The 10,906-nt window shown below is 36.6% G+C and overlaps 4 protein-coding genes and 1 pseudogene across 7 annotated transcripts in view; 2 read left to right on the forward strand and 3 right to left on the reverse strand.

Annotated features, from left to right (window-relative positions):
- The window catches only part of LOC104726435, a 5,966-nt gene extending 5,550 nt beyond the window's left edge, over positions 1-416 (reverse strand). For all 3 annotated transcript variants that reach the window (XM_010445302.2, XM_010445301.2, XM_010445300.2), the window contains exon 1: positions 41-416. In XM_010445302.2, the coding sequence (XP_010443604.1) occupies positions 41-139 (99 nt within the window). In that variant the 5' untranslated portion in view covers positions 140-416. The remainder of the gene's footprint in view (positions 1-40) is intronic.
- On the forward strand, positions 3,837-6,752 carry LOC104726436 (zinc finger CCCH domain-containing protein 66-like). Of its 2 annotated transcripts, none has more exons than XM_019232861.1 (2): positions 3,837-3,911; positions 4,618-6,752. In XM_019232861.1, the coding sequence occupies exon 2, from the start codon at positions 4,669-4,671 to the stop codon at positions 6,514-6,516; it is 1,848 nt and encodes a 615-aa protein (XP_019088406.1). In that variant the 5' UTR covers positions 3,837-3,911; positions 4,618-4,668; the 3' UTR covers positions 6,517-6,752. The 2 variants fall into 2 exon arrangements, with proteins under 2 accessions (XP_019088406.1, XP_010443605.1); XM_010445303.2 differs by lacking the exon at positions 3,837-3,911 and adding an exon at positions 3,966-4,148.
- Positions 6,842-8,571, reverse strand: LOC104726437 (annotated as a pseudogene).
- Positions 8,671-10,742, forward strand: LOC104726440 (selT-like protein). Its single transcript, XM_010445307.2, has 4 exons — positions 8,671-8,986; positions 9,104-9,180; positions 10,012-10,330; positions 10,428-10,742. The coding sequence occupies exons 1-4, from the start codon at positions 8,798-8,800 to the stop codon at positions 10,530-10,532; spliced, it is 690 nt and encodes a 229-aa protein (XP_010443609.1). The 5' UTR covers positions 8,671-8,797; the 3' UTR covers positions 10,533-10,742.
- LOC104726438 (protein PSY1-like) overlaps positions 10,690-10,906 on the reverse strand; it is a 3,292-nt gene continuing 3,075 nt past the window's right edge. Inside the window, exon 3 of the transcript XR_002034224.1 lies at positions 10,690-10,874. The gene's annotated coding sequence lies outside the window, so the exon portion shown is untranslated. The remainder of the gene's footprint in view (positions 10,875-10,906) is intronic.

The raw sequence follows: 10,906 nt of genomic DNA on the forward strand, positions 1-10,906 counted from the left end.
GGGGGGGGAAACAAAAAAAGGCAATGGCTTTAGAACATACCTCTATTTTTTCACCGACGAGAAGCTTTTTCCGGCGGAGATTTCGTCCACCGGTGCTTTTCCAGCCGAAAATCGGCTCTTCTTCCTCCGGCGCTGGCATTGAAAGGCTTTCGAGTGAGAGAAATTGAGGAGAAAACAAAAACGCAGTCTTGAGAGAGAGACTTCCGAGAGGGTTGAAGAGAAGATTTGATGGGTAAAAGATGAGGTTTTGCAGCTACTTTGTGTGAGAGTAGCAGCTTTCTCCCCAAGTAACGCTGTTCCCTATGTACTTATTATTAATTAGTCTAATCTCCAATTAAATACATTGGGATTAAATAACCCATCTAATTAAAATATTATGGACATTGATTTTGTTTTCGTTGTTTTCTTTTGATAAACGAAGGAATGGAAATTTCAATTTTGGTAAAATTAAGTGGTGCATACCTGATTAATTTTTTTTTTCTATGGGTAAAAAAAAAAACTGTCTGCTTATTAAAAAAGACCCCAAAATTACCATTTCTTCTCTCAGCTCCTTTAAGTCAATTCAAGTTGGTTTATCACTCTTCCCACACAAGTTTTTTCTAAAATATAACCCTTTGTATATTTTTTATGATTTGAGTTGACATGTTTTTCCAGTATAGGAAATATTTTAAAATGTTATTTAAACTGAACAAAGATATTCAATTATAATTATATTGGTTATTCAACAAATACTTAATATATTTACTTAACATAATAATATAAATTAGATTAAATGTTTTGTGTGCTTTTGTAAAATAACATAAAATAGTAAATAGGTATAAAAGTAATTATAAGTGAAGAGAGAAAAAGTAGTTTGACACTCTGGCTATTTACTTCATTCTTTTCAATCTATGGCTATCTACTATAAATTCTCTATTTTTATAGTTTCTTAATTGGTTTCTTGCAATTTTGGTTTTTCTACTCGGTCCAGTTTTACCTAATTACAAATGTAAATATTTTAATTCAAGAAGTTTTTATATGAAAAACAAAATTTATATCAAATATAAATACAACAACAACTTACTCAGAACGTTTATATTTGTATGAACCGATTACATTGATTGTTTGGAAGTCAATTATAGAAGTATAGATCTGATTTCCATAGTGTAATTATTCATATTGATGGAGTTTGGAGTAGGGTTGGGCACAAGACGTACCCTTGAATTATTCTCATACCCTTTACTCGTATTAGATTCTTAAATAACGATTATCCGAAAAAACGGGTATCCGATAAAAATAGTTAACCTTTTAAATATCTGACCTTTTATTTTTACCCGGAAAAATAAATATCCAATAAAAAAAAGTGTCAATAATCGCAATAATAATTTCATATTCCAAAATCCGAAAAAGGAAAAATTCATATATGTATGCAACATATAGGTCCAAAAAATAAAAAATTACAAACTTTAAAAATAAAAATATAAAATATTAATTCAATTGGACGTCGTATTTATCATTTCAATTGGACTAAGTTGAATTTAGGCTTTAACTTTAACTCTATAATATATTTATAAATTAATAATGAATAATAATAATACAAAATATTAAAAGAATTTACGGGTCGAGTAACAAAATAGGTAAAGGGACGAGTAATGGGATGGATATTGAAAACTAAACTAGTACCTTTACTCATGGATAATATAATTATAATATTATTTACTTAACCCTAAAGCAGCGGGTAGCCTTTTTTCGGAACAGGTAGGAGGTGAGTAACACGTCGAATACAGGTAATAGGTATTAGTGCCAACGAGTATTAGTGCCCAGCTCAGTTTGGAGTATAGATCTTACGTGGTGCATATATAATATTTGTCGTAGTGATGGAGCTACCGCTGAATCTTCAAGCTACTGTCTTTCCAGTTTCCAATAATAAGATCAACTCTTAAAAAAGAGTAGATATGACTCCTTTCAAGTTTCAACTATATCTCGACTCCATCGTTTTTAAATTTCTTGCCGCATAAAATGGTCTTTGCGACCATATGCTGAACAAGGTCAACCTTAGGGTCTCATCTAAAATAATCCTAACGTGGAATTCTTATGTCGAGATGGAGTCATATCGACAAGATACGGGAGATATCTGAGTATATGTATATATTTTTCGTATATTTGTGTGGGTAAGCAAAACGACATCGTTACAAAACGAAAAGACGTACTAACGGGCCAAACTTAGGTCTTAATTAATGGGCCTTCAGACATGTCATTATCCTCGTATAGACGTATCAGTGTCGTTTTATGTGATCTTTTTGGCCCAGAAGAGGTGCTTGGCCGCTAGTAGTAGTCGGAGAGAGAGAGAATGCAGTGGATCGAGGACCATAAAAGTCAAGATGGTCTGTCCAACAAAGTTCTGCCATTTGGGGGGGTTTTGTTTTGTCGTCAGCGACGTCGGCTAATAAAATAGCAATGGTTAGTCGCTTTCAGTAGGTACCCACATGCTTTCTTATTCCATTTCGTCAGAATTCATGGATTCTCTCATGGGTCCATTTCTTCATAATCGCTAATGGTACACTTAGACTTTTCTGCTTCTTTTTTTTTTTGTTTTTAAAAAACTGAATCATTCCCTTAATAATATATCACACACATTTTTCATATTATTGGTCCTTTGAGTGACTTATAATAAAATTATAATATTGATACTCATTGGAAAACCAACAGAACAGTGTTTATGTTATCCGTCGCATCAAGTGAAATAAACCGATTTAATGTTGAATTTTTAATAGAAACAGATCTATATAATCCGTTTTAAAATTTTGAGAAAAAAGCTCCGAAAGTATTAATGAAAAGTTAGGATCTAAATAATTCCATACGATTTTTTGCATAACTCTATGACTGTATATTGGAAGGCAATAATACGAAAAATATTAGTAATAAATAATTAAAAGGGAATGTGAAAGGGCCAGTGGAGCAGCTTCGTTAATGCCGCTTGCAAAAAGCATTGATGATGATGGGTTCGGTTGCATGCATTTGCATTTGGTCTGGTTGCAATACAAAAAACAGTAGTCGTTTAATACTTTTATATTTGGACTAAACTATAGTACTATTTAAAAAAAAAATACATTAAAGAAATATCGTACAAATAGTGTCATGGATCACGTACCACTAATCTTATATAATCAGACCAATTAAATAAATTCTACAAAGCATATAGCGACCGAAAATACAAAAAGTTTGGTCAGGTTTGTTTGAATTCTTTCCATTACCGAAATTAAAAACACATTATTCTAGTCTTTTAGGATATTTTGTTTTACCTAATCGTCTTTTTGTTGGAATTGTCGACAGAAATAATTTTGAACGTAAAGGTCAATTTCTCAACTTTATTACTATTAAGTCTATTATTGATAATTATCAATTATCCCAATTATCTAAAAAATCTTTTTATTGATAATCTTTTATGAATAACTCAAAATCAGGTTATGACAAAAAGAGTTGCTATCAACCGAGACGGTTCCGATTCTGTGTGTTTTTGTGTATGTTGGATTTATTTATTAATTATTATTCCGGAGCGGGTGATAAACCAATAAAAAGGAGGGTTATAAAGATAAAAAGTCACAGGCAGTGGTATTATCTTTAACTCTCGTTGAGAATGGTAGAAGAAGAAAAGAAAAAGTAAGTAGCTCATTTTAAAAACATGCTGACGATGCATGGTTTCCACGTCATCCCACCAAAAACCGGAAAAACGCGTGAAGCGTGACAAAACCGATGAGGCTACGATCTTCTGTGTGAGGGTATTACGTACACCTTCGCTTCCTTCTGAGTTTTTTTAGATATTTTGTTTTTACACTAAAAAAAACTTTTATTCATAAGGTGAAAATAATAAATAAATAAATAAAAAAGACGAGAAGAAAGAATGGTGGAGATGGTGGTCTGTTTTATTTAGTGTAAAGCTTCTTCTTCTTTTTTTTATATTTTATTTTCTATTATTTTGACCTGAGGAAGAAAGTGACAATAAGGAAAAAAAAAACCATAATTGGAGAAAAAATAAAATAGTAGGATTTGTTTTTTCAATAAATTGAGAGTAGTTTAAAGGAAGTGAAGAACGGTTTGGTTTTGGTGGTGGTGGTCGAGAAAAAAGAGTGCTTTTTTTTTTCTTTCTCTGTGATCACATTTCTCAAAAGGTAGAGCAAATCTTTTATCTCTGTTTCTTTGATTACTTCTTAGAAAAATCTGAGAAAATCCCAGGAAAAAAATATATGAACTTGAAGGAGTTCCATTAATGGATTGATTAGTCAGTCACTGGATATTAGTTTCACTTGCATCCTTATTTATCAATTTTTTTTAGTTTTTTTTTGGGTTTTCTCAAGTTATTTGTTTTTTGTTTAAAATTGATTTGCTGATTGGGAATATGATTAGTTTTTCCATGTTGGAAAAATGGTTAATTATGGATCTGTTAAGTGTTTATTTTTGGTTTTTTAAAGTTGGAAACTTTGTATCACGAACTAACAAACTCTTCCCTTCTCTCCTAGCTTTTAATTTTTTAATTATTCGTTTCTGCAGTTTTTTAATTCTGTTATCATGTTTTATGTTTATGTATACCTTTAATCAGAAGACAAAAAGATTCATCCTTTTCAATTTTTTTTTTTGCAGTGAAAATCAATAGAGCGGGAAAGATTTGAGCTTTATTTGTTTTTTTTGGCCATGGGAGATGATGAGCTGTCTCACCTCAAATTCTCTCTTTTGCTTGAATCATCAGCCTGCAATGATCTCTCCGGTTTTAAGTCTCTAGTTGAAGAAGAAGGTCTCGAGAATATTGATCGGTCTGGTTTATGGTATGGGAGGAGGTTAGGATCAAAGAAGATGGGTTTTGAGGAGAGGACACCTCTTATGATCGCTGCATTGTTTGGAAGCAAAGATATTGTTGATTATATCATTAGTACTGGTCTTGTTGATGTGAACCGCTCCTGTGGCTCTGATGGTGCCACGGCCCTTCACTGCGCTATCTCTGGCTTGTCTGCGAATAGTCTTGAGGTCGTTACTCTTCTTCTGAAGGGTTCAGCGGATCCGGATTCTTGTGATGCTTATGGTAACAAGCCTGGAGACGTTATTTTTCCTTGTTTGAGTCCTGTTTTTGGCGCTAGGAAAAAGGTTTTGGAGCGTTTGTTAAAAGGGAACGATGATTTGAATGTGCAAGAAGAAGGGGAGAGAGAGGTTGAGGCTGAGGTTGAGGTTGAGGTTTCAGTTTCAGTTTCGCCTCCTCCGGGGTCTGAGAGGAAGGAGTATCCGGTTGATCCCACGCTTCCTGATATCAAAAACGGTATCTACGGGACAGATGAGTTCCGGATGTATGCTTTCAAGATCAAGCCGTGCTCTAGAGCGTACTCTCACGACTGGACAGAATGCCCTTTTGTCCATCCAGGTGAGAACGCAAGGAGGCGTGATCCGAGGAAGTACCATTACAGCTGTGTCCCATGTCCTGAGTTCCGGAAAGGGTCTTGTTCCAGAGGTGATACTTGCGAGTATGCTCACGGTATCTTTGAGTGCTGGCTTCACCCTGCTCAGTACCGGACCCGTCTCTGCAAGGATGAGACAAATTGCTCAAGAAGAGTTTGTTTCTTTGCTCACAAACCCGAAGAGCTGCGTCCTTTGTACCCTTCAACTGGATCAGGTGTTCCTTCCCCACGGTCTTCCTTTTCATCTTGCAATTCGTCTTCTGCTTACGACATGGCACCGATCAGCCCTCTTCCTCTAGGTGCATCAGCTACACCTCCTTTGAGTCCTAACGGCGTATCCTCTCCTATGGGTGGTGGGAAAACGTGGATGAACTGGCCTACCATTACCCCTCCTGCATTGCAGCTCCCAGGAAGTAGATTGAAATCTGCGTTGAACGCAAGAGAAATCGATTTCTCTGAAGAGATTCAAAGTCTTTCTTCTCCAAATAGATGGAACAACAACACACCCATGTCAGTTGCTTCATCTCCGTTCTCTGGTAAAGGAATGAACATGCTTGCGGGAGGAGCAATGAGCCCTGTGAATAGCCTAACTGATATGTTTGGGACGGAAGATAATAATACATCGGGTTTGCAGATCCGACGCAGCATTATTAACCCGCAGCTGCATCCCAACAGTCTATCTTCATCACCTGTGGGAGCCAATTCTCTGTTTTCCATGGATTCCTCCACAGTAATGGCTTCAAGAGCGGCTGAATTTGCTAAACAGCGAAGCCAAAGCTTCACAGAACGCAACAATGGACTGAATCACCATCCTGCAATCTCTTCCATGACTTCAACTTGTCTAAACGACTGGGCCTCATTGGACGGGAAACTTGACTGGAGTGTCCAAGGAGACGAGCTACAAAAGCTTAGAAATTCCACTTCTTTCCGTCTCAGAGCTGGTGGCATGGAACCAAGACTGCCTAACGAAGGGACCGGGCTCGAAGAACCAGATGTCTCTTGGGTTGAGCCGCTGGTGAAAGAGCCACAGGAGACAAGACTAGCTCCGGTTTGGATGGAGCAATCGTACATGGAGACAGAACAGACTGTGGCTTGAATCAAAGTTTTGAACTTTCATTAACTGTTCCACAAGAAAGATTCCGAGAGGTCGTTTGCTAATCCTATTACATTTTATTTGTTTAATGTTTTGTTATTTTTCTTTAGAACAATAAAAAAAATTCTTGGGGGCAAAAGAGAGTTCGTTTGTGTCTCTCTCTTTCTCCACAGAAAAACAGAGGTGAGAAGGTTTCCAAAACCAAAAGAAACCTTCAATTTACATCACTTCCCTTGATTCTTTACTATTCACAATGAGTAATTGATTTATTTTTTTTCTTGCTAATAATCACTCTAAATCTTATATATGTTTAGTAATATTATAATTGGAAGTACAGAAATGTTTTTTTACACTTGTGAAGTTAAGGAAAGTGTTGTAATTGTTTCCTCTAAGAGTTGATCTAAAGATGTTTGAGACTATATCTTCGCTTATGATTCCTTCTGAATCTTTGAGATTTGAAGCTTTTCCGTAAACCCAATTTGAATCTTCAAGCTCAGATACAGTGAGTTTGCAAATCATGAGCCACATCTCTTGGTCGCCATGACATTGGACTTCCGACTCCTCTCTTGATATACTGGTCAATGTGATGTGATCTTCTTGAATCGTTTCATTACGCTTACTGAAATCCAGTTCTGAAGATAACTGTCTTCTTGAAGTTTTTTTCTCTGTTACAAGGAAACAAGAATGATTTTTAACTCAAGAGATGACATTTCAATAATTGAATTTGAAAAAGCACCAACCTGATGATGGAGTTACTCGAACACCTGACAACCAGTCATAGTCAAGAACCGAGACAGGGCTCGAATCATCGTAACTTCCACACTCTTCTTCTTCCTTTGTTGATCTCACTTCACAACTGACTAAATCTACACCCCTGGACCAACAACCATTGCTCTCTTTCTCGATGTTCTGTCTCAACTTAATCTCTCTCCTTTTTCTTCTGTTCTTACGTTTCTCCTTTCTTGGCTGATTCAATTCTCCAATCTCAAGCCTCTCACGTCCTGGTGAAACGTTCATTGCGTTGATGTTGTTCTCTTTACCCTCAATGTGTGTTTGATTCTCTCTTGTTTCTCGTCTCTTCTTACATTTTCTTGTTCCTGGCTGCTTCAATTCTCCAAAACTCTTCTCAGTTTCATCCTTCTCGAAGCTGAGAATGAAGAAGTTATCATCTTCAAGCTCAACATACTCCGGAAAGTGGTAAGAATCAAGAGTGGACTTAACTCTTCTATGCTTCCCCTGAACAGCATCGTTGTTGTCCCTCTTCAAATAATCAACAGAGTTCACAGAACGGCTCCTTGAGACGACTCTGTTCTTTTCAGTAACGGGAATAGAGTCCAAACCCATGAGCCTCGCCACAGCTCCCGGCTCATCTCCTCTGAGTCTGAGTGGCTCAGAGACGAAATCACGAGACTCGAAACTGGGTTCAGTGATTAGATCAGATGGTGGGTATGCAGAAGAGGAGCCGGAACAGAGAAATCGTTGAAGAATGAGAGAGATACAGCCGAAAGAGTGAGTCTTTGAGCCGAGTGAGAGCGAAGAAGAAGAAGATGACTTGATCTTCATGGTCTAATAGTGTCAGTGTGTCTCGAAACTGACGGAGAAGTAACGCAGAGGTAAAACAACTTTTCTCTTTACTTTTTTTTTTTTTGTTGGTTCGGTTGAGCAAACAAAAAAAAATAAAGTGTGAACAAACAAATTCGTAGCGGGATCTAGGATTTGAACTAACTCTCTCAGTCAAAAACAAAAATATAAATCAAAACAGCTTTTGTTGTTGTTGTTGTTGTGTTTTACTTTTTGTGTGATTTGATGAGAGCAAACAGACAACAGTAGAGATGCTGTGCACTGCACGCGCTTTTGACAAGTCAATTCCCCGGTGAGAACTTCATGTCGTCCGGTATCGCTTTTGTGTAACAAAACCTCTGTCACGTTTTCTTCTTTATTGAATTTTTTTTTTAGAATTGTCCAGTCTTAAAACAGGTCCATGCAGCCCAATTGTAGAATTTGATAAGGCTGCCCATAACAATTGCATAACTATCAATTTTACGGGGGTGTTAATGTACTAAAATATAAATACAAGGGAGTTAAGGCAAATATTTTGAGAATATAAGGTATCAATTGTCAACAATGAGTTAGGATAGTGTTATTCTAGCATCCAAACAAGTGTTTATAGATGCTCTGTCTCGTTCTTCTCCGATTCGCTTGACACACAACTTCTTCCCTCGTCGTATCTCTCTCTCTCTCTCTATTTGACTCTGTTAATCGGAGAACAAAATATCTATCGGCCATGGACAAAGCACAGTTGATTTTGTTAGGTCTACCTATATTCTTGTTTTGTTCGGATCTCTTCAACCTATTCACTCCTCCGCCTCCTAAACCTCAGCCTCAACGTCCCCATCAGCCACCACCGCATATCCCTCACCAGCAGCATCGTCCTGCTGCCTTCATCCCCGAAACCCTAGATTTCCCTTCACAGGTGAAATTTCATATCTTCGTGTTATTATTTTTTCAACTTCTTCTCCTTCCTTCGGCTTATATGATCTCTCAAAGTTATGTCCCTTTTTTTTTTGGGTATGATTCGTCTTTTTTGTAGAAGACAAGTGGCTTAGGAGGAGCAATTGGATATGGACATACTGTTGAGATCAACTTCTGTGTCTCCTGTTCTTTCAAGTAATTCCAGTTTCTTACTTTGCAAATTCGATTTTATTGTTCATTCTTGTAATTTAGCTTCCGGTTTCTAGTATTCTAGTGTAGTTAGAGAGAACCTATGAACGTAGCTCTTTAAGTGAGATTCTAGTAGTGCTAGGAAAAAAACTTGAGAGAAAATTTGGACACTGCATAAGAAATATTGTTATTCATCATGCTTGACTCATTGCTTTGTTATATTCAGAATGCATTAACCTATAAGTTTCAATGTCTTCAAGAAGTAAGTCATTTTGCCTTTAGGCTGTTTTGTGATTGATTCCATAAAACAACTATAGGAGGTTTTGCAAGCCTGTCCCAAACTGTAGTTACATCTCTATAACTGTTGTTTTACACTGATTATTATTTTACTTCTTCTCGAGATTTATTCCTGTTTTAATGTTTATGCATTTATATATGATTATGAAGTTTCCATGGATTATTGATAAAAGTTACATCGTTTGCAGCGCTTGATGTTTTTTTTTTTCTTTGTGGGTGATTCATTATAGCTGCAATGTGAAAATATAATGTGAAGTTTTAAAAAATCCTAAAACACATCATTGGGGATGATGATTCTTAGATGAAATAAAACCTGGAATGCCCGGATTTCTTTCTAATATATGAATCCTAGTTGACATGACTTCTTTGAATACTCTTTGGATTAACATTTTGTAACTTGCAAATTCTTTTAGGATATTGTATGTTAGAAGCTGATGATACCTTTTGAACTTCTTGACAAAAGAACTCTAGCTTTTTAATAGGGTGACTGGTGTTCTGTATATTTCGGAAGGGTGTTCATTCCAATTTTTAATTTTGCAGGGGAACTGCAGTCACCATGAAGAAGATGTTAGAGACGGCTTTCCCCGGTTTAGATGTGATTCTCGCAAATTATCCACCACCACAACCAAAGCGCCTTCTAGCTAAGGTTGTGCCGGTCGCTCAGATGGGAGTTATTGGTATGATTGTTGCAGGTGATCGTGTCTTTCCCATGATTGGAATTGCGCAGCCACCTGCTTGGTTCCATTCCTTGAGGGCCAATAGATTTGGATCCATGGCTTCCACTTGGCTTATCGGTAACTTTCTGCAGTCTTACCTTCAAAGCTCAGGCGCCTTTGAAGTTCACTGCGACGGGGAACTGGTTAGTACTTCCTAATTAATTAACTCTAAGATGATTTCCAGATATTTTAAGTTCTATCAGTCACAGTAACTTATACGATCTGGTGCTTCTTATACAGGTGTTCTCTAAATTGAAAGAAGGTAGATTTCCAGGAGAGATCGAGCTGAGAGATCTCATCGGCAAGACTTTAACAAGACCAGGCACACTCGCAGGCAGCTACTGAAGTAGTATCAGAAGATAGAAAGGTGGAACCTTTCCGTGAAGTTCCACAAAGTATTTTAGCGCGAGATGGTGTTAAGAGTCTCATATGCCAACATTGTGTCTTTATGTTTTTGATTTACATCATGGTGTTACAGTCTCATCTCTCTCATATATATACCTTGGTTAACTAAGAGTTTATTACTTCTTTGGATCAATCATAAGGCATTAGTCATAGCCATTTTCAAGAAAATGAAAATGAAGAAATGGTCTGTAAAAGACGATAGAAATGTTTATACGAAATATACGATTAGAGAATGATAGAAACTAAGGTTACAGAAACTAAGAATTTCATATCAGAGACAATCTGAAGATGCAAAGAAGACAAGACGAGTTCTG

This window comes from Camelina sativa, chromosome 11, assembly GCF_000633955.1.
Source record: "Camelina sativa cultivar DH55 chromosome 11, Cs, whole genome shotgun sequence".
NCBI lineage: Eukaryota > Viridiplantae > Streptophyta > Magnoliopsida > Brassicales > Brassicaceae > Camelina > Camelina sativa.

Coding starts and splice junctions, on each gene's coding strand:
- LOC104726436 (XM_019232861.1), top strand. CDS start 4,669: ATGGGAGATGATGAGCTGTCTCACCTCAAATTCTCTCTTTTGCTTGAA.
- LOC104726440 (XM_010445307.2), top strand. CDS start 8,798: ATGGACAAAGCACAGTTGATTTTGTTAGGTCTACCTATATTCTTGTTT. Junction 9,181..10,011: donor TGTGTCTCCTGTTCTTTCAA/GTAATTCCAGTT, acceptor TTAATTTTGCAG/GGGAACTGCAGTCACCATGA. Junction 10,331..10,427: donor TTCACTGCGACGGGGAACTG/GTTAGTACTTCC, acceptor CTTCTTATACAG/GTGTTCTCTAAATTGAAAGA.